Here is a 27,977-nt window from a genome sequence, read left to right as displayed (position 1 = left end):
GGGACAGAGTTTCCTAGGTTTGGTTTCTTTGGAAAAGAGAGCAAGGGGATGTATGGTGTCTCTGCAGTATTTTCTTTATTTACAAATATACAAAGAGTACACAGGGGGAGGCAAAGAGGCACCCTGTTCCTTACAAAACTGCCATCGCTTCACACATCCACCAATACACAGGCCAGCAGTCAGCTTTGAGAGGCATCTCATTCAAGAGCTATCAGGAGTCAATCAGCTTCCTTTCAAGAAACAGGCAGACCTGTTCAAGGACAACAACATTCTTTTGTCCAAGGCCCTCATTGTGTTCCAAGAACCATTTTAAGTAAACCTGTAACAATACTGCCAGTATTCAGACAGTAATCCTGCAACAATATCTTTAAAGGCCAGGGCTTGTAGTGCGGGATTGCAGTCAAAGGTTTTGTGACAGTTAAGGGCCCAGAATTATTGTCATGCTGTTGCTGGACTGATGTTTTTTAAGGTCATTGTGTACAGAGAGGGAACCTATTTTGGAACCTTTCCAAGATTTTTGTGGACTTTGTCTCCTAAGCTTAATCCTCTCCTCTGGTGAAAGTTTGTAAGCAGGCACTCTACTTCAATTGATGAGGATATGGGAAGAGATTGGGTATGTTCATGGTTTAACTGGGGAAAAAAACAGTATACTAGTTGTACTTTATTTTTTTCTAATTCATCTAATTTCATCATGCTTATCTTCTGATGGAATAGGAAAAGACAAAAAAGTAGCAATTCTGTGAAGCCAGAAATATAATTGAGCTCTTTCCTTTCTCATCCACTGGCGATAAGACTGCAGTGACAGCCTTGTTAATCTAAACCTGGCTGCACTTATTACTTAACACAATCTTCTAGGACATTTATATGCAGCCTGAACACAACTGCACCAGGACAAAGAGTTACACATCCATTTCATCAGTGTACTTCTAAGAAGAATCGGAGGCTCCAGGGTGTGCAGTTTCTACTGAAGATTATGCTGGTTTCTTAAGGCTTTTCTATTTGGTGAAAACTTGTAGCTTCTTTGATAAGCTCTGCAAGCCTTTGAAAACCCTACAATAAAAAAAAAACTGTATTCCAATAAAGGTCTTCTGAATCTGAATTAAAAACAATAACAACAAAACATGCCAGTAGCGTACAGTTGCAGTGCCCCAATGTGGAGGAATAACGAAGGACTCAAAGCCAATGATTCAACAACAAATTTTTGAAGGCTTTCACGGCCTGAGTCAACAGACTTGTGGGTATTACAGAAGTAAATAAAATGGCCAGCAACTGTTCACATATTCCACACTTCAGCAGGAACAGAGATTCCCATCTTGCTGAGTTCTACCTCTGAAGATGCCAGGCACAGTTACTTGTGTAAAATCAGGGACTAAAACTACCAGGCCAACACCCACAACAGCCAGACTCAGCAGTACTTAGTCTTTTACCCGAGACATCAAATTAAATGCATAGGTAATTTAAATGCCCAGGTAATTTACCAGAACACTGTGGTGAACGGGCAGTCTGTGTGAGCCTTCCATATCCCTATGCAGCCATCCCTCCACCCGCCACCTGGATGACCCCTGCTCTAGAGCCTTAGCAGCACAGTATAGCAACAGAAAGTTGGATAAAGGATGGGAGGGAATTGGCCTGAATTGGCCTCCTTGTACTGCTTGTGTGAATGGCGAGGGACTCATGCTGGCAAGGGGGTCAGGGAAAGCAGGCAGGCCGTTGTTGGTGTTATTCCTCAGATCAAACCCTTACCGTAAAATCCTAAACCAAGTTACACTCTTCTAAGCTTACTGTCTTCAATGGACTTAGCTCTTAAGTTGACTACTACCTCTAAAAACATTTGAAAAAGGAATAAGATTGCTAAAAGGCTTGACTTATTATGCTAAACACTAACAACCTAGCATAACCACCTTCGCATATTTGCCCTGTGTGGATATGGTAGAAAGCAAAGCTCTGTTACTGGACAACATTATACAATGGTCCTATGAGCACCCAAATGGAATAACTTTCAGTAAGTGACAAAGTCATTCCGTCAAGTGTACACAAACAGGCCCATGATGCACAAACTAAAGCAACAAATCTGGCAATATGGCAGAACCTAGAGTGCATTTTCCATTGGGGGGGGTGTTAGGTAAGACCCTGAAATGGAGGTTTAGAGGATCCTGGTTGAAGAAGAACAGAAATTTAGTGACAGCAACCCTGACCAGACAGTTCATCTGCACTCACCTGATCAATCTGGCTTGGAGAAGATAATGAGAAGGAAGCCCGGACATATGAACTAGGTTCAGAACTATCGATGTTAAACGCTCGCCCAGGAACTAGCAGTACCTAAAGAGGAATTCTTTGTGATCAGCCATAAGTTTTCTGCAACCTCTTCCACAAATTGTAAAAGTTGGCTTATAGCCCACGTGACCCAAAAACGGAGCAGCTGACAAAATGGGACTTTCCTGCCTCTCCTCCCAACTGCGGCCAACTGAACCTCCCCCCCCCTTTTTTTGTTTGTTTGTGTGTGTATTCATGAACAGTATTAAGGACTAGGTGAAAGGAAAAAATTAGCGGAATTCCTCCCCACAATGTTAAAAGTATCCTTCCCTTGTTGGAAAGAGATGGTAGGATACAAGCCCTTGTTATTAAGAGCATCTTTCACACAGTATTATGTTACAATCAGGAAGTATTTTTCATACTTGTTTCTCCAAAGCTTTTTCCATTATTAGGTGCTGTGTGTCAGAAATTCCTTTAATTTTAATCCAGAGAAACATTCCAGCAGCAGGGGCGTGCCAGTCTGCTAGGCCTAAAAAGAGAGAGAAACACATACCAGGGTGAAAGAAGATTTACTTTTAAGGAGCTATTATATTATATTATAATCACACTGATTATAATCTGTTGTTAAAGTGACACTCTCTTTTCCAATCTCCCACCCCAGAGATTTAAAAGCTTTCAGAAATGTTAGGCATAAAATTGATCTGAATGCTGTTCTTTGTGGGTTTGTTCATGTACTTATATGTGTATTTCGGGAAGCCCGCTGTTTTCTTCCTGATGACATGGTTCTTTTAGTAATATACCTTAGTCAGGTTTTATTTTAAGTAGTTGTACATCAAACATCACTTCTTGACCGTTCAAGGGCTTAATACTCTCTCTGACCTTTTAGCCATTTGTCTGCTGCAGAAAGCATCACATCTCTCTGTGTCTTGTAGAATTCTATGACTCTGGAAGACAATCCCCCCGCCATCTTAATTAGAAGACTCAAAATGAAAGTCCTGATAGCAGAAAGAACACATCTGAGAAGCAGTTTACACAGAAACTATACTTGGATGTCATCCAATTTATGCTTCACATAGATTTGACTCACTTTTGAATTGTGCTAGTAAGTGCCAAACTAGGTAAGCTGTGGCCATGTGGCCATTCCATGGATCCTGAAGTCATTTTAGAGAAAAATGTAGCTGTTTAGAAATTGCCACAATTGCCACTGATTCTGATTGGGCCCATGACAAGGGTGCACCAGAGGCAATCTTGTTTCTCCCCTTCAGGTCTTTTAAAGGATCAATACAGCCCCATCCCCATAGCTGTTTTGGTACATTAAAAGGCACAGACACAAACTCTTTTTAAATGTCTAAATTCTCCTCTGCAGTGAAGTTGGTGGCCAAGGGTTTGAGTTTATTGGGTTTAAGATCAACGTATTGATGTTACATCAGTGGTACTAAGGGACAGAGGTAATTACATACCCACCCACACATTATTTTTGTCATCATATAAAGAAAAGTAGGATATACGATAAAAATAAACTTAGCTCAATATCCACCCATCCATCCATCCATCCATCCATCCATCCATCCATCCATCCATCCATCCATCCATCCATCCATCTTTTATATTGCCCCTCACTTGGGAGTCAAAAGAAATCAGCCGTCTAGTATACTAGATATATTTGTATTACCTGTCTACATGGTCAAAGAAACCTTTTTGACCCCACTGTTGAAGCAGCTGGGATATCATGAGCTGTAGAGATAAAACCTCTAGTAAATATTATGCTCAAGTATCAAACAGATACTAACAAATAATCAGGATGGCACAAATATTAGCAGACACATGTCTAAATTGACTGTAACTTTTAAAAAGCCCGAATCCTAAGTTCACAAAGTGCTCTGCTAATACACGCCCTGTCAAAAATGATTAGGCATGGGGCTGCCGAAGAACTGCGAGTGATCTTCAGAGACCCAAAGCACAGACTGCACGTATTGATCCCTGGTGCGACCTAGTTTCCCATTCTACCATTCTCAATTATCCTGCTAACTCAAAGGAGCAGACAAGGGCCTAGTTACAGCAAAACTGTATATCCCAGAGCAGGCTGTGTTGCTAATTGGCTTTGGACATTTCCAAGTGCTGGAAAAGTTTTTAAACTTTTGAATATAGTTCTCCTAAATGTAATTTTCCTAAATATTTCATAAACTATTTTTAACATGCCACTAAATAAAAGTACTGGTGACATGTGAAGATCTTTCTACTTTAATCTCCATTTACATCTTTGTCATATCTCCTTTAAAAAATATTTAACCTTTGTGAAAATCATACTGCAAGTATGAGAGTGTTAGGAAACAAATGGTAAAGGATGAACATCCTTTCTTCATGTGGTCTTAGTAACCGTGTATGGCTCTGCAATTCAGATGGCCAAGACAATTACTGTCTATGCAGAAGTGTAACACTGGTATTTCTTACACAAAAGCACATACAGGTGAAAGCCCTGACATACGCACCTGAGTGAAAGTGCTGGTATGCATTGTAGAGACCTGTATATGCAGAATAATTTTGTCAATGAGAGGTTTGGGTCCAGTTAGAAAGCCTATTCTTAACCTAAAAGAAAATAACACAACTTCAGAAGACTGGGTTCCATTAATATTTAATTAAAAGTTAATATGACATTATATTTAAAAGCTCATCTTCTCCTTTGACATTTAACTTGGCTTTGAACTAACAGTAGAGAATTATATATGAAAGCAAGAGGATATCAAACCAATGGATTATCTGCTAGTCTGAAAACATTTAGCAACAGCATTTTTTCAAGTATAGGGTGGGTGAATGTCTAACCTTAATGTACTCTCAGAAAGAGCAACCTGGATTTTAGTAAATGAATGGAGAGAAGGCTGGAATGGGAGATTTAAGAAAATAGTCATAAACCAGCTATACAATAATTGTAAAAGAAGAATAATGGGAAGGGAAACACTCCCTCTGAGCCACAAGGGACTTGAACAAGGCTTATCTTTCACTTCTCCCCTCATTTCTGTTAATGGATGTATGGCATCATAGCTTTCTGGCCCAGTAAATGTGAAGTTTTTTTTCTCCCAGACTTCCCCTACCATCTCACAGCCCAGTCAGGAAAGCTGGGGCAGAAAGCTACTTCTGCTCTCTTTGATAGGTGCCACCAATTCAGGGTTTATATCTGCCTCCTTTCTCTTAGTGTAGCCTGAGGGTCATCTCTAAAAGGAGAACATTTTATTAGAACCACCAAGTAGCAAGGCTGTGAGTAAGGAAGTATGCGGCTCTTTAGTTCAACAAACTACAGGTTCTAGGTACAGCTAAGCAAGACAAAGAAAAGAAATATCACTGGCTAGTTACTTACAATCCTTGAGTATCTGGTCTATGCCAGCTGCATGGTGCCCCACCCTAGTTATACCTACAAGCATCCTCTGGGCATAATTGTCCTCTGTCAACTCTCATCACATGAGCAGTCATACTTTCCTCAACAACAATCACACAAAGGAATAGCTCTACTTTTCAGCTTCCCCATGGACTCCCAGGTCCTCAGCCAATCCAGGTTTCAGATCCTGGGGTTCGCCTCAGCCGAACATGGTCTCTCCAATAAAGAGATGAGAATGTACCAAGGAGCCAGCATGTTTTCCCTTTAGGTTATAACCGAGCCTCTTTATCTGGAGAAGTGTATCTTTCCCACATTCTATCTATCACAGGGTCACCAACCCGCTATTCCATTATCTACACAGTCACAGCATCTCTTGCCTATCTGCTCATCATCCAACAAGAGGCTGATCAGCTGATCTGTTGGTTTTTGAAGCACGTTTTGTTCTCATCAAGCTGTTTCTCTTGAGGGATTCCTCCCCTTTCTCTTTTAGTAAATTTATAGTAATATTTTTCTGCCTGGTGGAAAGTTCCCCAAGAATGTAGAAACCTCTACCTTTTTTGTAGATGGCAACATTGTGCCCATCTCATCATCCACACAGGGACCAGCTAGTCAATATTAGAAAAACATTTGCAAAGTCAAAGCAATAATCCAGATTTCTATTTCTGATAACTTGATGGAGCTCTCCTAAAGCACCATTTTCCACTAGTGCTGTGCTCTAAGCACAGATGACCTTACCCAGAAGAGAGGATCTTAGAGAAAGAGTCGGTCCTTACAACTCGGCCATCAATATCCATTGAAAGAAAGGTTGGTGCCCAAGGCTTGCAAAAGAAGACAAATAAATAACTCCATTAATGGAACTTGTTAAAAATGCTGTTTTAAAGAAGTCTGATAGATAAAAAGCCCAATGTTTAGAAAGGCCAATTATTATTATGTATTATACATCCATGATCAAGCTTTAATGCCCATAAATGCAACAATACAAAAATTATTCAATATACTACATCACAATGAGGCCAGCACAAATATCCATCACTTGTACAAAGAATTTCATTTTGAACATAAATCTACTTACAGGACTATTTAGATTGCTCATAAACAATTTTTTTTACACATTTCACATAATAAGGTAAATCTAATTAAAAAGTATGGAAGCTTCTGTCTTCCTAGTCTCCACGTCATGTCTCTTCACATATTCAATGTCCAGGACTCCCTGGGAAACTCTTGGAATACTCCCCAACAGATACTGGGCCCTCCTGTTTTGCATGCAAGCTTTATCCAGGAGACAAAAATACCAAAACATTAATTTCCAGGGAAACTTTCTCCCTAAGTCAAACAGGCACGAGCTATCTGCAAACAGATGTTGCTCCCCAAAAGAGGTAAACCACAGCAGAGACTGAGAGATACCTCTTTATGGGAGCAACAGTCATTTGCAGATAGCTTGCATACTTAGGGTAAACAATTTTACTGAACAGGAAAGTGTAGATGCAAATCACTCTGCAAGATGTCAGGTATTTGGTCTCATCAGATGTACGTTAATGAAAATTTTGTGTCCTATTCTAATGCACTAACAAAAGTTATAAATATAAAAAATGAGAACTCACCTTACTAAACTGAAGGAAGTAATATGGATCATCTTCTATTATTAGGAAATCATACTGTCTCGCTAGCTAAAAAAGAAAAAATACACACATATATATAGTTTATTAAATTAGAATGGGTTGAAGCCAAGGACTTCTTTCCTTCAGATTTGTCATTCAAAGTATGGGTATCCTTAAACTAAACTCAATGTTTTTGATCCTACAAAATATTTATCACCATTTTGTTCCACATTTCCATGTTGTCTAGAAATGTTCAGATAGGATGGAGGAATTCTAGTTTTGTTTCAGTTGTAAGCTTTTTTTTAAAATTGGGGGATAGTAGTGGCTCTGATTCAGATAACTGGATGCACTCTCGTATAAAACAGTATCTTTTGCAAATACTGGGCCTTAATTCATTTCAATGAGGAAGATTTCATGAATGCAAAAAGTGAATGTACCTTGTTCCACGGGTAAAAACAGCAAAAAACTTATTCATTTTCTGAAACCACTGGGCAGGGGAGAAGGGGAATTCATGCCTATCCATAAATTCCAGGAATTGTCAGTGGGGCCACAGAGTGCTGCCTCCAATGCAGCCTTCCAGGCCTTATAGGTTTGGGCGACAGATCCCAATGTTCTAACAACCATCCCAAAAGATTCCCAGTGGTTCAACTAAAGAACTACCTGCTAGAAATTAATGGAGAAAGTGGCTTGGATTGAGGAAGTTCAATGGACATTTCTCAATTCCTGCATCTGGAACAGTCTGATGGATTAGACCAGCAGTCCCCAACCCCCAGTTCGGGGACTGGTACCGGTCTGTAGATCAGTTGGTACTGGGCCATAGCTCCTATTCCTCCCCAACTGCTGCCTCTGGGGCTGCCCTGCCACCCTACCGCTGGCTCACCTTTGGTGCTCTGCAGCAGCTGGCATGGCTGGGGCTCCCCCTCGGTGTAGCACTGCACAGCTGCTGCTGGCAGCGCCCCGCAACGGGCGGCGGGAAGGCAAACGGAGCAGAGGCTCAGGCGGCGGCATCCCTTGGCAAAAGACTACCCCCCCCCTGGACCTCAGTAAAATTGTCAAATGTTGACCGGTCTCCGGTTATAAAAAGTTTGGGGACCACTGGATTAGACTACAGAGCTGCAATTGACCGTGTTTAATTCATGAATACTTTTGCCATATTTTTTGAAAAGTATATATTTTCCCTTGTCCTATTGCTGTAAGACAAGTTGTTAACCGTACGCAATAGATTCCTCCTCTGCTCTAGCAATAACACTTGCTTGGATAGAAGAATGTGGAGCTCAAATAAAGACAAAACAGTTTTGCATCCTTATCTCATCAATACCCTGGGCCTTGTGGATATTTTACTTTATAGTGAGAGTAGTGGATAACTAATGGGTATCGTTACAATTATGGCTGAATAAGATCACTGATTTACAGGGTATTACAATAATGCTGTTATCTTGGGGAAATCAGTCCTCAATTCACAGTACTCTTCAAGCGAAGAAAGGAGAGATTGTTGCCTCTCTCTTTTGGTTCTGGTGTCCACTTCAGACATATCCAGTGAGGGTTGCAACTGTCTTTGTATATAGAACTGTCGGGAATGGCCCGACTTGCAGACAAAGATCCTCTCCCCACAGGCAGAGTAGCAGTCTCTCAGGAACAGGGGGCAGCGGCCACAGACCCATACGTGGGAGAGACGAAGGAGGAAAGTGAAAAGAAAGGAAACGAAGAACGCCGACAGACTGGTCGCGCCCGGCTCAAAGTGAGGGCAGAACAGATAATGCAGAACAGGTGTACCCGGAAGAACTGGTGGGAGGTTCTTGAGGGCTCGGGAGGTGGGGACAAGGAGAGGAAGAATATTTAAATGGGGCAGTCGGCGTCTGTGAGGAGGCGGGGTTCAGCATAGTGAGGAAACTATTCTGAACCCGGGAGTCGTGAATGCGAGTAATTCAACAGGACTCCGTTCTGAGACGCTGCTTATCCTGAGAACTATCTTTCCTGTCCTGGTCTTCAGCTCCCGACATCGTGGCGGAGAAGGAACAAGAAACCCCGGACCCTGACAAGAACACTACAGAAACACCTTGCTGCTCCATCAAAAACTCTTTAAATAAAACCATACTCTTCTCATACACTTGCATTTTTGCTGGTAAGCAACATGTAGCAGATTGACCTGATTCAACATGACCAGTTTTTTTGGCATAAGCTACAAACTATTAAGCCTCTTGTGGCGCAGAGTGGTAAGGCAGCCGTCTGAAAGCTTTGCCCATAAGGCTGGGAGTTCGATCCCAGCAGCCGGCTCAAGGTTGACTCAGCCTTCCATCCTTGCGAGGTCGGTAAAATGAGTACCCAGCTTGCTGCTGGGGGGTAAAACGGTAATGACTGGGGAAGGCACTGGCAAACCACCCCGTATTGAGTCTGCCATGAAAACGCTAGAGGGCGTCACCCCAAGGGTCAGACATGACTCGGTGCTTGCACAGGGGATACCTTTACCTTTACCTTTACAAACTATTAAAGTGACTGATATACCTTATAGATCTCTTTCTTGCGATCTTCTGTCAATGAAGTTCCAGTGGGATTGCTGCCATTAGGAATTGTGTAGAGAAATTTGGGGAGACGGCTGTTGGGTTTTCTTGTGCCTTCTGGACTCCATCGAGAAAGAATTTTTTCCAGGTCTTTGGGAATAATACCATGCCGGTCACTGGGAATGTTGATGATGCTACAGCCCAATGGTCTCAGCTGTTTTAATCAAAACAATTAGAAAAGAGAATGATGTGTATTTAAGCAATCCATTTTGCAATTCACAAATTTAATTACAGCAGTTGTTATAATACTACAGTGCTGCTAATTTCCCCCAGTAAATCAACCTTAAGATTTTAAATTCTCTAACAGTGCAATCCTAAACAGAATTATACTCTTCTAAGTTCACTGAAATCAAGTTGATTTCAAAAGTGTATCTCAGCTTGGAATGGCACTCTAATTCCCATATTCTATGGGTAATATGTATAAATTACACATTGAAAAGAATGAATAATTAAGCCAAAGAAAAACAATTGTGAACTGATCCATGACAGTAGTGCATTTTCTTCCTGATGTGATTCCTCCCTTGTCTGTTTTCACTTTACATCTTTATGGTATCCAGAGTTTCACACCAGGGCTCCCAACAGCCAGGCTTTGGCATGTGACTCCCCTATTACAAGCAGAAGGGATGTGGACAGGAAGGGATGTGCCAGTGTTTGCCTCTTGTGGCCCTTCCTTGCATACCCAGGGAATTGTTGATTGCCACTCTGGGATGGTAAGTGAATTTCCTCCAGGCCAGGCTGGATTCTGGAGATTTTTGGTGGTGGTGGTGGGATCACTTGGCCATGAAACTGGGGTCACTGTAGGTGGGCAGGTAGTTGTGATTTCCTGCATTGTGCAGGGAGTTGGACTAAATGACCCTTCCAACTCTATGATTCTAAGCATCTTGTACCTCCTGCAAACCTGGCAGTCTGAGATCTATTTCTTGAGAGTGCCCCTGGGCTAGTTTCTTTATAAACTAAAGAAAAAAAATAAGATGTATATTAAAATGTGATGGGTTGATTGGATAAATACAAGATTACTCTGATAGCTTCCACTTCAGCATAAGCGTGCTGGTGGAGTGGGGTGGGGTGGGGTGGGGGGTTGTGTTCCAGTAATGTGCAGAACACCCCAGAGTCTATCTCTCACCACTGATTAGGAGAGACTGCCAGGACCATAAACTCTTCTGTCCCAACAAAAGACAGACTAATGGCTCCAAATGTAAAATATTCAGCAATCGGACTGAAATTTCAATAATATTAATAGAACAGCCAGAGAAAATAGAAAGGACTGGGCAATTATAGTAGAGCTTTAAAATAAGGAGTCTGCAATTTCTCTTTCTGCACTAACTAGCCTTTCATTTATTAGCTCATAAATAAAATGCAGCTGCAAAAGTTTTATACTGTCCCCTGGAATAGGCAATGAAAAAATATTGCCAATAATATACTAAATCAAGTAATGAATCATCCCGACACCATGATTTGTAGAATCAGGGAATGCTGAACTATTATAGGCAATATTGACAGGGGGAAGATTTATTCCACCATATCATCCATTCACGTATTTCACTGAAATGCATGAGGTGCCTGAGCAGCGGTTAGCACAAGGCTGGTTTCCCCATGACGGCAGGCTCTTTCCTCCGGCAGCCCTCCCGGGGTACAGGAGTGTGGGCAGAAAAAAAACTGCATCTAAACCAAGCTGTGCCCTAAGACTTTTCCTAGCCACTTTGGTGGTCCCAGTAACTAGTAAAACCTCAGCCACAACTGCAGAAATGGCTAAATGTTTTCTGAACATGGGAGAGCGAATAGTGGGTTTGCATATCTAAACCAGCCCACATTTGTCTTTCCTGAGATTTCCCCATAGGTCTCATCTCCTGGAAGCACAGTGGGCCACAGGCTGCCAGGCCACCTTCGTTTTAAACACAACCTATTCATTCAATTAAGGATTTAGAGATATAGCTACACCCAATCAAGGACTCAGATGTTCTTCACTAAGGGCTGGACTATACAGAATGCCAATGGGGACTAGCAGCCATACTACAGCTGTGAAACACCAGTGACAATCCCTCTGAAGAAATGCAGCAGGGGGCCCATTTGGATATAAATAAATAAGTAATAAAAACATATTTATTCTTGTACCCCCCCTTCCTGGTGGTGGGGGGGGGGAGATGGACTCCTGTCTCCCTCCCAGGCCTTTTTAGCTTCCAAAAATAGTACAGAGGAGGGGAAGTTAGGAGCCCCTCTCGTTAGTCCATACTTTTGATCCAAATCGGTCCCTACTGCACTTTTACACAAGAGTTGTCATTGGGAACTTGAAGATGAAGTATGGTGCACGTCCCCATTTGCAAACTCACATAATGTGTAATTAGAACCTAAAGCATTTCTACATGGGAACTGCTTATGAAGTTATTCAGTATATGTCAAGTCCCCAGAAGTCACATGCCCTGAAAATGAGCCCGTTATCCTTGCCCTCCACATTTCTGCACAGTATAGGAATATAACAGCTGGGGAGATTGCCATGCAATCTGAATGTTCAATGACAATTTGGTGCTCAATGATGTACCACAGTCCCATGAGCAACAAAATACCCTGTGCAAATATGATTTTACTGTGCATTTCTAGTTCTTGGATGAATTAGGAAATGAGAGATCTATATACATTTAGGGATTCAAAATTATGAAATCTGGATATTCATTCATTCATTTATTCATTCATGATGTTTCAAATTTCCTTTATTTCAAAATATTTCATTTTACATTGAGTTCTATATCAAACAAAAAAGAAACCAAAAATAATTTCCATAACCAAATCCCATTATGTACAAATATGAGTACGGAGCAGTAAAAAGGAAATTTACATAGTATCGAAAACCTAATTAAGACTTCCTCTCTCTAAGTCTTCAAAATTTCATCTTCAATAAACATTTGTAGTATTTCAGTCTCAAAGGAAGAATACCAGCTTCTTAAGTCTATGCAGAATGAAAAAATAACTAGGTTTTTATAAACTGATTTATAGAGTTCCAGAGCTTGAGAAAGGATGAAAACTAAGTTACAAGATAATGCAGAAAGTGCACATGAATAAAACCAGCAGTCTTTACTGCCACAGATTTCCAGACCTATGGAATACTCACAGCTGCTAGCGTCCCAGGGTAGCTAGGTACATCTAAAAGGACTGTGTCTCCAGGATTAATCAGCATCTCAAACACCTACAAAATATATTTTACAAGGCTGTCTGTATGCTGTTAGTAAAATGCAAGTTCTGCTGTGGAGTGAAAATATAGTTTTAAAATATCCCAGGATACAAACCATTAACATGGATTACTAATTTTATAGAATATGAACCATTTAAAAGAACCTCATAAAGTATATTTAATTCCTCAGAAAGAATCAGCTGAAAAAGGAAGAGACAAGCAAAAAGGGAAACTTACTGCAGTGCATTAACTCCCCCTCCCACTAAGTTAATTATAATGAAGGTGAAGTTACAGAACATAAAATCCTACTCAATGGTACCACCATAATCCATTTTTTAGTTTCTCGGAATATAAGTGGCAACAGAATGGATGGTAACACTAGCAAATGGTCCCATATTTACACTGCAGAAATGCTCATTTGATGATAAACTTTGCCTATTTCACAGATCATTGGCCGAGAGAGTAAATATTTAGTAATTATGTAGAAGCTATTAATACAGGACAATGGCCTTGTCAGACTCAAATTGCACATTGAAAAAAATTGTTTCATGGTGTCCAATGCCATAATTTCTATTAAAGTATCATAGTGAGAACTATCCCACAGAGATCAAGCTCCACTTTAGGATAGACAACGTCAAGAATATCTCTACTGGGTTCTTTCTGAAAGTTTAGTCCTCAATGGAGGAGGTGCTGGGTGCAGAATTATATCTCTACTAGAAATTAGAGATGTGGGAGAGTACGAGAAACAAGGATTCTTGCTTGTTAAAGAAATAAAGCAACAATTGTTATGTTTTTATTGCTTAACTGAGTTAGAGCCAGGGGCTGACTCTATGGGTTGTATTTCTGGGTTGAATCTTCTTCCAGGATCCCTTGTGTGGGAGCTTCAGGGCTGCCTTGGGTGTTTATAGAGGTTTTATGATCATCCATAGCCCTTTCTCTCTACTCTTCCTCCTCTCCCCAAGCTGTAGAAGACCCTAGAACAGGGGTAGTCAACCTGTGGTCCTCCAGATGTTCATGGAGGCATTTGCTGGCTGGGACTCATGGGAATTGTAGTCCATGAACATCTGGAGGACCACAGGTTGACTACCCCTGCCCTAGAACATCCTCGCTGGAGCCCATCTAGCCCTTCTTCAAGGCCCAGGGATCCCTACCCCTGCCTCATGAGGCTTCAAAAGGGAGTGCAATCCTGTGCTGGTTCTGGGCGTGGTCCAGTTGTTATTTATTTATTTGTTTACATTTATATACTGCCCTCCCTTGTGGCTCAGGGCGGTGTACAGAAAAATGTTAGGTGAGCAACAATACCAAATAAATTTGGTAATTACATCAACAGATGCAATAATCAATCCATGCCTGCTCTGCCTCAACTGACTGGCTGAACTCTAAAGCACCTGATGTGATGCTGTGCTGCCACAGGCCAAGGCCATCAAGTGTAGCTGACCCACTGGGCAGTGCCACTCACCCCCCTCTGTCCTGGCCACTGGAATCAGAAGTATACAGAACTGAAGCTGCAAATGCTTCTGAGGCAGCCAAGTCTCAGAAGTGTCCTGATGTGGGATGCCTGCTTCTGGACAATAAACATCTCCTTAAGATGCTAAATTGTCCCCAAAGGGACAAACCCAAATGTAACCTGACCTTCCTAAGATTGTTATACATAAAGAGTTTTGTATCATTGCAGACCAGCCTTTCTCAACTCTTTTGCCACTGAGAAACCCCTGAAACATTCTTCAGGTTTTGAGAAACCCCAGAAGTGGCATGATCATGCAGAATATGATTGGGAAGCATAACTGTGTACACGCCCACCCAGGGCCTCTCTGCCTTCCACACCCTCCAGGCCCACCACTGGCCATTTTGGCAGGAGGTAGGTGGGCTGACATGACTATATATGGTCATACCCAATAAATGTTTAACAAGTTTTATATATAAAAACTCCCACCCAATCAGGAAACTCTTCCAGGCTATGAAGAAACCCCAGGGTTTCATGAAACCCTGGTTGAGAAAGCCTGCCACAGGCATATGTAGAATAACTCTTCATGGCACACCTGAAAATACCAGTTTCCCTTCTGGGTGAATAAATTCAGTAAACAGGACATTAATCAGTTGTGGAATCCATAGAAATTGCATCAGAAGCCCTAAGACGACATAGGGTTTACTTTGCAGGAAAAAATTAGTATTAACTCCTCTTTAAAATCTTACCTGTAAACATCTTTAACACATTTTTTTAACCAACCTTAGTGCATTTCATCTCTGAGTGGTATACAATGGATATCTTTTTGCAAGGGAAAACTGCCAGTGTGCAAAGTTACTACAAAGCAAGGCATTGTGCCCCACTGAGGAAGGGAAGCAATTAATGAGGAAAAAAGGAAGAATGACTTATTAAATACCAACCTTAATATATTAATAGTTTGAAATCTTACTTTACATAAGCCTTCCTGGCTGCCAGTGGTGACACATACGTCCATTTGTCCTTCTTCAGGTTTGTAGTCAGCTGTTGGAGGGTTATGGAGGCTCTTCTGTAAATCTTTCAGCCACAACAACAACTCTGGAATACTGAATGGAGATTCATCTTTATGTCAGTGAGCATTTAAATATGTATGATGTGTTAATTATTAAACTAAATGGCTGTTCACTTTAAGCAGTTTTAACCCAATCCAAGTATTTTTCGGGTAACCTTGTTTTCTGATTAGTATCAAGGTCCAAGGTATGTGTATGTATTATTATTTTATCCAATGCAGGTATTTAAACCAATTATTGTGCATGTTAAGCAATGGACTCACTTGCAAATAATGTAACCTCAGAGCTAGAACATGATCTAACATAACCCATTGACTTCTCTAACTCTGAAATTATTGAGTCAACAAAAAACGAAATGCTACTAGTGACTATACCTCCTTCTCCACAACTTTCTGTGATGCTTCTTTTAAGGAACTTGCTATTACAAAATCATGAGTTAGATGGTCTCCAATCCATTTGAATCTATGGACACCTTTGGAATTCTGGCAGGTGGCAGGTATAGCCACAAAATAGTGCCCATTGTGGGAAGCAGGGCCAACTATACATCCACACAGAGGACGCCCAAGTGCAGAGAATGAAGAGTACATTTTGAAAGTACACTGGGAAAGAGGAGTCAGGGAGACAATACAACTAACATTTTAATGGCAGCTGTTCCTGAAATGTTATTTTAACTTGCACAAACAATCAGATCTCCAAAGATCAATCAGAAGCTCTACTGGGTAGAAGCCCACCTGGCCCTACCCACTTTCTGAAAACACTCTGTGGATGCTAAGAAGGGTGTTAGTGGTCACTATGGCACCCCTGGCACCACAGTGAGTTAGATCTATGTTGCCTGTAAAGTACCCCGCTGAGCCAGAATACTGAAGGGCTCTCTTCATCAATTCTTCCCGAATTTCAATGGTTGTTCCATCTCCAATAGTAATGCTGGCGGCTTTGAAAGGAAAGGTGTTGGGATTTGGTGCCCCTCCAGCCAGTGAAATAAGTGACGGGGGAGACCTCTGCATCAGTTCCGCTAAAAGAAAAAACAAACAGGCTAGGGATCACTAACATTTAAGGCATAAAATACCTTTTTAAACCATGCTTTTAGTTAATTAATAAAATAATTATTTTATTCCTACTCACTCCATTGAGTAGTGTGAGAGGTAATCAAAGAATGCAACAGAATAGAATTGAAAAATATTAACAATAAAAAGCCCATTATAATTTAAAATATTACAAGTTCAAGTAAAACATAAATAAATGTTACAATGAACCCTACCTTCCAATGCTTGGAAACTGTTATTCTAAAGTTAACCCTACTTTATATCTTTAAACACTAATTTATGGACAATTATAAAATTTCTATGCCACATATCCACCCATTTGGGGTCCTTGAATTGTGGCCTCTTGGAGGAAAAAAAAATAAGGCTTGCATTGGCATAAGATAGACATTAGGGATGGCCATGAATCGGGTTCATGAACCACAAACTATCATGAACTTTTAGTGACCAAACAAACCAGTTCGGTTTGTGAGATGGTAGAACACCCCCTTGCAAACTAGAGACATCTCACATGGAATCGCCAGCTGACTCTCCTCTCTGCATTATGCCCCCCCCAGGATGGTGCCCCATCCTCCATTGTTTCCAATGGACTAAGGTCAAACCAGAGAATATCTGCAGCAGAGACCAAAGGTGGTGTGTGTGTGTGTAAGGGGGGCATTTTTTCAAGCCCAACAGAACCAGTCCAATGTATGGAGTGCTAAGTAGTAGTACCAGTGCAATCAAAAAGTGCTCAGCATAATTCAGTGACACTGTGGCAATACAAGCTTAATGGGACTGATGTTTAACATCACTCCGGGGAGGGGGATTTTTTGCAAGCTCTATGCAAGAAAATCGGAACGGAACGCAAAGGAATCTGGCAAAGGAGAGGAAAAAAACCCTCTTGAAGCTGAGAAGACTAGTTTGAAATGACAAAATGGGCAATTTTTCTGGTGGCAGCCCATAGAAACCCACACAGAGAACAAAAGAAAACAGTCCAAGGCTGGAGAATTCTGCCCTCTGCTGCTTTGAAATTTGGCAAACATTTTGGTTGAGCAGAGACTATCTGTCTGGAACTGTATCCTTTCACAAACCAGCAGGAACCTCCACGAACAGCTTTGTGAACCATGAACCAGATCAAATTGGTAATGAACATTCATTTGTGAGCCAGTTCATGCCCATCCACATTTTTGGCAAGGAACTGGAGCGGAGACCCAGTGTTCCATGTAAAGCAACCCAAATTAAAGATGTGACTACTAAACTTATTTGTTTTGTGGAGCCTCAAAATATGGACTGGGAATGTTTCTGAGGAAAAGCTCTTTATTTATTAGATATTATCCTTCTTATTGTGTCAGTATTTCTGTGGAGAAGATGAGTGCCAGGTTTCAAGCCCCACAGAATGACTGAAGTTTGGCTGAGGCTGTTAGTCAACACTGAGGGCACAAATTTGGCATTCAAATAGCTATCTCAACTATGCCAGCTCCTTCTTTTGTTCTTTGGCATCACCTCCTCCCAGTAGACCTATCCCACCAGAAACACATACTAAGAAGATGAGGAAAACCTGAGCTGCATTTCCACCAAAGACGACTGTACTTACTGAGGAGTCTTATTGGAGAGGCTTTTCTTGCTGCACTTACTGCAGTTATATATCGTGCATAATTCATGGCCACCAGGCCTATAACTAAAAACAGCTTCTAAATGAACTGAGCTCAGGCTGAAAGAAAAGAAAATGAAAGGAAGCATCACTTTTTCAGAGCAATGTACAAAAAACCTTCATTATAAATGTTCAAAAGGAACACCCACAGAATCATAGCTTTTCCATTATAAAATTGACTGTATTCCACTGCCTAAATAATTCTAGTTATACAGTGTTCCTACAGTTACATTAGTTATGCATTCCTTATATATTAAAAACAAATTATTAACTTAGCTATTTGTCATATGAATAGCTACTAAATATTTACCAAGTGTCCTTAATTCAGGCACAGAGAATGATCAAACTAGGCAGAGTACGATATACAATGTACCCATGCTCAGAAATGGTTTCATTTATTTCTTATAAGGCAGGGATCCCCAACCTTTTGGCACATGGGGGCCACATTAGTGTGCCCAGTGCCTAAAATGGGCCACATCTTAAGCCAAAGTATAACAAAATTATTAACCTACTGAGGGTGATAGCAGCAGATAAGCAGACTGGAGGGCCACACAGAAAAAGGTTGGGGGCTGCATGCAGCCCGTGGGCCTCTGGTTGGAGACCCCTGCTATAGGGTATCAATTCAAGTGAATCCAAAAGTTCTTATTAATACACTCATCTCATCTCCTTTTTAAAATTATTCTCATATCCTAGAGTAGTAAGCCAATTCTCCTGTGCAGTATTAGTGATATAAAGCACAGGGAACAAGCAACCACGTTTCTTTCAAATAGCTACATTTAATAACATTTTAAACTCAGAACTCAAGTAACATTTTATCTCAGAATTCAATGGGAAGGCAACAGTCTGTCCCTAAGACTGCCTACATCCCCACACACGGTGCATCAAGCTATTAACAAAGGAGGATGATAGATGACAGAGCATAAGATGTGTTATACACATATCAAGTAATGCATTTTGTAAGTCTTTGATTCATTTAACATGGTAACAACAGTGGCTAGACTAGGATCTGAGAGATCCAGGTTCAAATCTCCACTCTACTATGGAAACTTGATGAATGACCTGTGGCCAGAGTTGTGCTTATTTCAACCTACTTCACAGGGGTCTGAAGATAAAAGTGAGGAGAAAACAATATTGGCCAGTCTGGATCACCATTGGGGATCACCATAGCACTATAGCTGAATCACAGAGTTGGAAGTCGCCATCTAGTCCAACCCCCTACTCAATGCAGGATCAGCCTAAAGAATCCTTGGTAAGTATCTGTCCAGCCGCTGCTTAAAGAGGCAGAGTTCACTACCTCCTTAGGCAGCCAATTCTACTGCTGAACTACTTTGACTGTGAAAAGTAAGGTATATATGAAGTAAATAAATAGGCAATTAGATGAAGTGTTAACATTAACAGTCATATCAGGAATACAGTCATATTTATTGCACTGAAAAATAGGTACTAGGCAAGAACATGGTTTAATATTAGATAAAAATACAAAACACACATAAAAGTAGTGAAACATGAAGAATTTGAACTGGGCAGTATTCACTGCACTGCAGCATAAAACAAAAGCACCATCATTCAGTACTTTGAGCCTCACACTGTATGACTGATTCTTTATTTATGACTGGGGAACAAGCCCTATGAGGAAAGACTGAGGGAAATGGGAATGTTCAGCCTGGATAAGAGGAGGCTGCGAAGGGACATGGTTGCTATCATTTGGAAGAGCGCAGGGGACGATTCTTGTTGGCAGCAGAGGACAGGATTCACAGTAATGTGTAGAATGGTACCAACTCGATATTTATTTAATTTATTTATTATATTTATATACCGCCCTCCCCGGAGGCTCAGGGCGGTTTACATGAAACGTATGAACAATACATGAAACAATCTATAACATATGAATAATTGTAACAATAATGCTAATAACTGATAGTTGTAACAATATAAACAATGTAAGCAATGCAACAGTGCAAGCAGGAATATCAGAATAGGCCTCCTAAGGAGATGTTGAGCTCCCCCTCACTGGCAGTTTTCAAGCAGTGGCTAAACACAGTGGTCCCCAACCTTTTTATCACCGGGGACCGGTCAATGCTTGACAATTTTACTGAGGCCTGGGGGGGGGGGTAGTCTTTTGCCAAGGGACGTCGCCGCCTGAGCCCCTGCTCCAATTGCTTTCCTACTGGCGCCCCTGACTTCCTGCCATTCGCTGGAGGGCACTGCCAGCAGCAGCTGTGCAGTGCCACGCCGAGGGAGAGCCCGAGCCATGGAGGGCGCTGGAGAGCACTAAAGGTGAGCCGGAGGCAGAGTGGCAGGGCAGCCCTGGAGGTGGTGGTGGAGGAGGAGCTGCGGCCGGGTACTGACTGATCTACGGACCAGTCCCAGTCCCAGTCCCCGAACCGGGGGTTGGGGACCACTGGCTGAACAGAATTATCATGGATGCTTTAGGCTGATCCTGCATGGAGTAGGGGTTTGGACTGAATGGCCTATATGACCTTTTGCAACTCTGTGATTCTAGTTTCAAGCATGCATCACCAGGTATGTGGTTGCCACAGCCAGTTTGATGGTGATGACAATCTGCTTATAGTGGTCAACTGTGGTCTCCCTCCTGTACTAAAGAAAAGATCAGTACTATCCAAGTGCATAGTGCTCTTTGAATAGATATGCATGTACAGATCCTTGCATACAACTTCACACATTACTATAATCTACCTAATATTAATTGGTGACCTAATTTTAATTGTTTTTTTTTAAATATATTTTATTTTGCTTTCCTGACAGACTCAAAACTGAGTGCCTACAGGCATACAACAAATTATATAAAACAATAAAAGAAATAGAATTTCAAAAGACAAACATTACAGTAACAGTGAAATAACATCTATCCAAACAAGGGGAAAAATCACCATATTACCATACAGAAATCCTGCTCTTCTACTCCTTTCAGCAAAAAGCAATTTGAACACTACCTTGTACACAGTGCAATCCTAAATAGGATTATTCAGATGTAAATCCTAGTGAGTTTAGTCATGCTTATTTCCTAGTAAACACACTACGGATTTTACCCCACCTTTTAAAGACCAGTAATGATGGCACCCTCATACCTTCCTCTGGCAGACTATTCTATAAAGTTGGGGCAATAATGGCAAAAGCCCAGAAAAGGCTATAATCTTAAGAGACCTAATGGAGGGAAGTACTATAAGAGGCTGATGAAAAGTCTTGGAGGTGAACAGGCTCATAAAGAGATGGTTCTTGAGAGAAGCACTTTCAAGACCCATTAATTTAAACCAAAGGGACTGAAGCACATATTTAGAACACTCACTGAAATTAAGGGTCTGAAATCCTAGGCTGCCCTTAGTACTCAGATGCATTTTGAATAGAAGAGTCAAACAGTATTCAACAAGGGTGGGCAAGGATGATATCAACAGGAAAATGTTGATTCCCAAGACTGGGGTCAGACATGCTGTACCACCACAGGTTTTTTTCTTTCCCCACAAGTTTAGGAGGTTCAAAAGTGGGTCTAAACGAGTTTGAAGCACTGGCACCACCTTTGAGTTCTTTGTCTCTGTACACCTGAAACCATCCTATGATGAAAGGCTGTTCCAGGTATTATTCATCTCTCAGCAGCTGAAGGACAGATGGGTCTTTACCAAAGGTTGTCATTTGAATGTCAGGGAGTGGTTCATTGAATGTTTAGACCTTCATTTTTAATATCTTGCCAAGACTTGATTTTCCCGTTTATCATCATGCCATATTTTAAACAAATCAGTTTACTTCTTGTGTTCTTAATCATAATGCGCTTCTATTGGAAACATAGGCACAGAGTTTGAGAGACTCAAGGAATTCCAGCATGTCAAAAGTTCATCTCTAATTATATGACTTTTTACTTGAGTTATAATCTTTTAGTCAATTTCTAAATTGACAAAGAATTAGGTAGGCGATCAAGATCTACTGATTCTTACTATTCTTTGTCTTGGGTTTTTAATCCAGTAATGAATTCAGATTGGTAATATAATTTTAATTAATTAATTACTTGATTGATTTTTACCCTGCCACCCTCGACAATGTCGTCTTGTGGCAGCTTACAACATAAAATAAGAATACACAATAAAACACCTAACCCAACAACTAAATCTCCTCTTTTTCTCATCTATTAATAATTTAAAGCTTATTCGTTTTATTTTTTGCCATTCCATATACATTAATTGATCTGTCTTCTGTCATGATTATTTTTGGCTTTCCCCCGTTAATTTTTTGATGTTATTTTCTTTCCTTTCAATGGATTTATCCCTATGCCCCAGATAGGATTTGGACAGAACTACACGCTATTTTAATGTCTTTGATTATTTTTACTAACAATTTATTTTAATTAATTAAAATTGGGCTTATGTTACCAGTCATTCCGGCAAGATGGCTCAGGGCAGTTGACAACATTATAAATTAGATACATTTAACACAGTAGTTAAACAATTTAAAATTTAAAACAGATTTAAAACTGTCTCATTCAAATTCTGCTACCATGTCAATATATGAGCCATTGCCTACAGATGTTTTTCTTATCCCAGGGGAGGGCTCTTGCAGGAAGTGGCCAGCTTGATGATGTTACTGTTCATTGGACCCAACTGAATGCCTGGAGGAAGAGCTCCATCTTGCAGGCCTTTTGCAACTGAACTAGCTCTTGTAGGGCCTGCAGCTTTTCTGGGAGCTCATTCCACCAGGTGGGGGCCAGGACTGAAAAGTCCCTGGCCCTGGTTGAAGTCAGATGTACTTCTCGGGGGTCAGAGATTGGCAGCTAGTTCATATCATCTGAGTGCAATGCAATGCCCTTCAGGAGTATCATTTTAAAAGAAAGTAATTGCTGATGAACCATTTTAAAACTGTTTATTGAAATTAACAAAAGTTGGTGAAAATCACAAAAAATAGAAGTTTCATTCATTCCAAAGATTTTTTTTTAAAAAATAGAAAAACCTACCATATTGTTTCAGGGAAGAGATGCCATTAGTTTTATGAGAGGAGCCTCTCTCCCCTCATGCCATTTTCTTACCAAAAAACTGTTGTGCCCCAACCTGCTTTGATTTCCCCCCGTGTGGGTAGAAAAAGAGCTTAGGGGAGAGTAGTAATTTGCTATAAAGACCATGAGGAGAAAGACAGAAATATCTTTACAACTGCAGTGGTTCTGCTCTTTCCAGCAGCCACTTTGGGGGAGGTAAAAAGAAATCAGAAAAGAAGATAACCAAATCAATGTAGTATGTAATCCTGCCCTGAATCATGGTGTCTTAAGGATGAACCATGCAACCACAAATCAGGCCTATGCACAAAGAACATTCAGATGGGATTTCAATGGGTTTTGAAGCATCATGGATATCTTATTGCTTTGTCTTGTTGCTAAATCAATTTTATGCATGTAACAGAAAGTAGTTTTCTGCCTTCTTACTTTATCACTCTCCCTCCCCTCCAAATTGATCTGGATATGGCCTAAGGTAATTAAGTGAAGCCTTTGCCATGTAATACATTTTGAATTTGCCACTCACTCAGGACTGCTTTCAGGTTGTATGTAACAAACCCTTATTTCAGCAACAGTTTGGCACAATCCCCATCTAGCATCTAGCAGAGTTCATTCTAAAGATAAATGTAGAGTTGGAAAGCAGGCAATAGGAAGTTGAATATTCTACCTATTTGTTTTATCCTTCTAGAAGGTACTCTAATTCTCTTTTCCTAACCCCTTGGCAGAGCTAAATCAGACTGAGAGGTGTGACAAATATGTAGTACTTATCCATTCTATTTAATGAACATCCATCTTTGTTTCTCTGGCTCTATTAAGGATTGCATTTTAAAGTGCTCCATCTAACACAATCAGTCATAGTTGTGTCACAACATGTCAGATTGGAGAAAAAGCTGCTCGCTAGAAAGAACAATAGAAAAGCAGTCTTTCAAAATGTTTTAACTGGATTTTCCCCCATTTACTGGTTTCTTCTGCCTCCAGAGCACTTGTCTCCAGTGATTTCCCCCCTATGGGCTATAGGGCACTATAATTATACCCCTTCCATCCTTAACTAAACCTTTTCAAAAAGTAGCACAAAAATAACATTTTTATACATAATAGCTTCATTCTGACATCACACTGAGCAACCACAGTCCTATGACAGCAGAAATAACTAATATCCAAAATTAAAATGGGAATGGGATGGGAAACAGACGCTAGCCAAATTTTCCACGCAGCACCATTTCTTTTCAGTGCATGTAAAACTGTCTTGATCCATAAACACAAAGGGATTTTCATACAGGTTAAAAAGGGCATCCAGTCACTTCCTGATCATTTATTGTTATTTTACTGGGGTTTTATTGTAAACTGACATGAGCTGGCTTGCACCAGTAGTGGCGATCAATCGATCAATCTCACAATGCACGTAACATTTATTCAGCACTAGCAATGATTACAGAGGTGATCCTAACGTATTCATAATCATATCCATTCAACAGGGAGGTCAAGCTCCATTTCAGTGGTTCTACAAGGATATGATAGTCACCTTGGCATAGTGGTCAACAGTGGCAGCCTCTAATCTGAAGAACCAGGTTTGATTCCCCATTTCTCCACATGCAGCCAGCTGGGTGACCTTGAGTCATAGTTCTCTTAGAATTCTCTTAGCTTCGCCTACCTCACAGGGTGGCTATTGTGGGGAGAGGAAGGGTAGGCAATTGTAAGCCGCTTTGAGACTTCTTTGGGTAGTGGAAAGTGGAATACAAAAAAAGTTCTTCTATGATCTTTGGCTGAAGTAACTGGTGGTGGTTGTGCAACTGCTCCTTTCTATGAAGTTCTTACTGTTGGAACTGTTCTTTATAATTTTTCTTTGTTTCAGTTCTTTATTCTCAGGTTGGACATTCAGCTTTGGATGTTACCTAACAGACCACTGACTTGACCACCAGTACTGTACAAGTATCCTTGGCTGATTATACCCTTGTAGTTTTGCTGATGTCCTTATGAGGAAAGTCTGAGGGACTTGGGAATGTTCAGCTTGGAGAAGAGGAGGTTGAGAGGGAACATGACTGGTGTTGTTAACTATCTGAAAGGTTGTCCTAAAGGAGGGCAGGAAGCGGTTCCTCTTGGCAGCCAAAGATAGGACTCACAGTAATGGATTTAAACTACGTGTAGAATGGTACCTGCTAGATATTGGGAATTTCCCCACCCCCAAATTGAGAGAGGCAGTGGAAAAGGCTGCCTAAGGAGGTGGGGAGCTCCCCCTCACTTGCATAGAGATTTTACAAAATGCTATAACTTCCATGATTTAAGTAGACCAGATTAAAGCAAACTGATGCAATGCCAATGTGCACCTGCCCCGCTATCCTTTCCTCCTACCAGCAACTACCTGCTGATGGGCAGTAATGACAGAGAGACGTCTTGCTACATGTCTACCACAGGCCTACCCATTCCATGTTTAGCACTTAACAACTGGACCTCACTGGCAGCAGCAAAGGGGTAGGGAAAACAAGCAACAAACATGGAGCCCACCAAGATTAGTCGTAGCATTACCGGCATTTAGCCCAATCTTTTCCTCCAGGGCTTCCTGAAAATGGACTAAGTACACAGCTACCCTCTTCTCTACCCTCTCCCAGCTCAGGCCAATCTGGCCCAGCCAGGTGGGACTGTGCTATTCCTACCAAAGCCAGCAGGGGAGTGAAAACCCACAAGTTATGTTCATTGTTGTTTCAATAATTTATCATTTCTGTGGGTACAATTACACCTACTATACTCCCATTATTTACAGCAGAGAGTGAGTGGAGGCATGTATGTTGAAGAAAAGCTGCACGCGTACTGAAGTTTTTAGTTGCACCTTTATTAAATTCATAGACAGACAACATTTCCATATTTGCTGGAAGTGTGCATTCATGTTATGCTTCTTTTTAAAACAAATGACTGGCAATTTTATGGAAATGGTGCACTCTCATATACATATAGACACATAACTGATAACGTCTTCTCTTATGCCTCATGTTATTTGGTGTTTATTTTTTTAAAAAATCCTTTTCTCATTACGCACTCCAGGATTTTCTCACAGGAGGAAAAGATCCTTGGTATAGCTGAGATTTTCTGCCAGAAAGCTTGTAGAAAATGACTAGCCAACCTTTTAAACATGAAAAAAATGCACTAGTTTTCCCGTGAAGCTGTTGGTGCACCAATAAGTAAAATGGGATGGGGAGAAAGACAGAGGTTGTACTGCAGCCAGATGTCCTGGGAGCAAGCCAACAGGACACTGCCAGCGCTTCAGGACCAGCAGATGGTACTGCTGTAAGAAACCACCATAACAGCGCAGACTCTGATGGCTAAATTGCCCTACCTGATTTTACACGAGCAGCAAAGGGTCCATGGCTCAGCGGGAGACCATCTGTGTGACATGCAGAAAGTCCCAGGTTCAATGCCTGGCATCTTTACTTTAAAAAGACATCTACAACCCGAGACTCTGGAAAGCGCCAGTTGTATTGATCTTGACAGACCATGGGTCTAATTCAGTACAAGGCAGTCCAACAGTGCTAAAATGGCTGAATGCAACACTGCAACTTTAAACTGGAGAACGTTTCTTGCAAAGATTATCCAAGGGTTTGTAATTCCAGGGAACCTATCTCTATTTAGGGTTGCTAAACTTCAGGTAGAGTGGAGAAAATGGCTGCTTTGAAGGGTGGACTCTCTGGCATTATAACCCATTGTGATTGTGATGCCTCCTGAACCCAAACCCTGACTCCCCAGCTCCACATTTGGTTTGCCAATCTCCAGGTGGGGCCTGGAGATCTCCTGGAATCCCACTGTTCCCAGAGTCCACACCTATATCTCTAGGATGTTCTCAATCCAGAGTTGGCAGTTGTGGCTACTGTACACTGTCCTTTTTGGGAGCTCATTTTCAGCAGTAGTTTTGATAGAATCATCGAGATGTAAGGGGTCATAAAGGCCATCTAGTCCAACCCCCTGCTCAATGCAGGAGCAGCCTAAAGCATCCATGCAGGGACAAAGGAATCTGAAACAGCACTCTGTCAGCAGATACATCCTAAATGGATCCATGCACCATTTGACAATTTTGGGTGTGTGGCAGCTATCCACTCAGCCTTTGCCTTGTCGACAACCGTCAGCGCTCCAACTCGGTGAGCTAAGAGGTAAGGCTAAAGCTCAAGCGTTCAATCTAAAAATATTCATTGCTGCACTCAGCAGAAGAAATCGGGATACACTTCCGTTCAAAAATGAGTGAACAAGCACGGTTGAAACAGCGCGTGCTTTGGAGCATGAGCAGAGTATACAATGGGTTGTTAGCTGTTTCGAAGCATGTATATTTCGCCTTTCGGGAATGCCCGTGGCGGAGGACAGGGAGAAATGATCGTTGCGGAAAGAGGGCGGGGAGCCGGGCCATGCGTCTCCTCGCGTCTCCGCCTGTGCGGCTGCGCTTCGCCGTCAAAGAAAACCCAGGAAGACATTCTCTCTTACGTAACGCGGAGCCGCTCGTCCGCCGGAGCCTTTGTGCTGCTGCTGCTGCTGCTCCGGCTGCTCTTGTTGTTGCAGAAGGCCGCCCCGAGAGGGACGCGCCGACCCAACCGCGGCTAAAAGCCACTTGATTATCACAGGCGGGGAACGAGGCAGCGCCGTTGCGGTTGGCACACACGCGCACAAGGGCCCGTACTAACCTTGCTTGGGAACGGCAGCCGCTGTCGTCGCTCGGCAGGTTCTCGGGTCGTTTCCTCTGCTACCTGCTGTGCTGAGAGAGGCCTCTTTGGGGCGGCGGGGACCTTTGGCTCCCTCTGCCTGCCTCTCCAAGCAATTCCCCGGGCGCGTTCTGCTGAGCGCCCACATGGGCTCGTTTCTACCGCAAAGACGTTGCGTTCCAAGAATT

At 41.6% G+C, this 27,977-nt stretch overlaps 1 protein-coding gene across 2 annotated transcripts; it reads right to left on the bottom strand.

Moving 5' to 3' along the window:
* Positions 1-56: 56 nt before the first annotated feature.
* Positions 57-27,977, bottom strand: AADAT (aminoadipate aminotransferase). 2 transcript variants are annotated; one of them, XM_077353593.1, is made up of 14 exons: positions 27,772-27,977; positions 18,067-18,183; positions 16,297-16,465; positions 15,357-15,489; positions 12,883-12,957; positions 9,724-9,933; positions 7,225-7,290; positions 6,359-6,441; positions 4,743-4,839; positions 3,926-3,987; positions 3,133-3,197; positions 2,676-2,782; positions 2,218-2,319; positions 57-1,050 (listed from the first exon to the last, which is right to left on the bottom strand). In XM_077353593.1, exons 2-14 carry the CDS (start codon positions 18,131-18,133, stop codon positions 985-987), a joined length of 1,302 nt encoding a protein of 433 aa, XP_077209708.1. In that variant the 5' UTR covers positions 18,134-18,183; positions 27,772-27,977; the 3' UTR covers positions 57-984. The 2 variants fall into 2 exon arrangements, with proteins under 2 accessions (XP_077209708.1, XP_077209709.1); XM_077353594.1 differs by lacking the exon at positions 27,772-27,977 and adding an exon at positions 27,575-27,720.

This window comes from Paroedura picta, chromosome 10 (assembly GCF_049243985.1).
Source record: "Paroedura picta isolate Pp20150507F chromosome 10, Ppicta_v3.0, whole genome shotgun sequence".
Lineage (NCBI taxonomy): Eukaryota > Metazoa > Chordata > Lepidosauria > Squamata > Gekkonidae > Paroedura > Paroedura picta.
This window is presented reverse-complemented; position numbering and strand designations above follow the sequence as displayed.

What these genes read in the sequence shown, in the direction of transcription:
- AADAT (XM_077353593.1), bottom strand. Translation starts at nt 18,133, where the DNA reads ATGAATTATGCACGATATATAACTGCAGTAAGTGCAGCAAGAAAAGCC. An exon ending in CTCTCCAATAAGACTCCTCA is followed by an intron (nt 16,466 to 18,066) that starts GTAAGTACAGTC and finishes TTTTTCTTTTAG; the next exon opens with CGGAACTGATGCAGAGGTCT. An exon ending in CAGTATTCTGGCTCAGCGGG is followed by an intron (nt 15,490 to 16,296) that starts GTACTTTACAGG and finishes ATCTCCATTCAG; the next exon opens with TATTCCAGAGTTGTTGTTGT.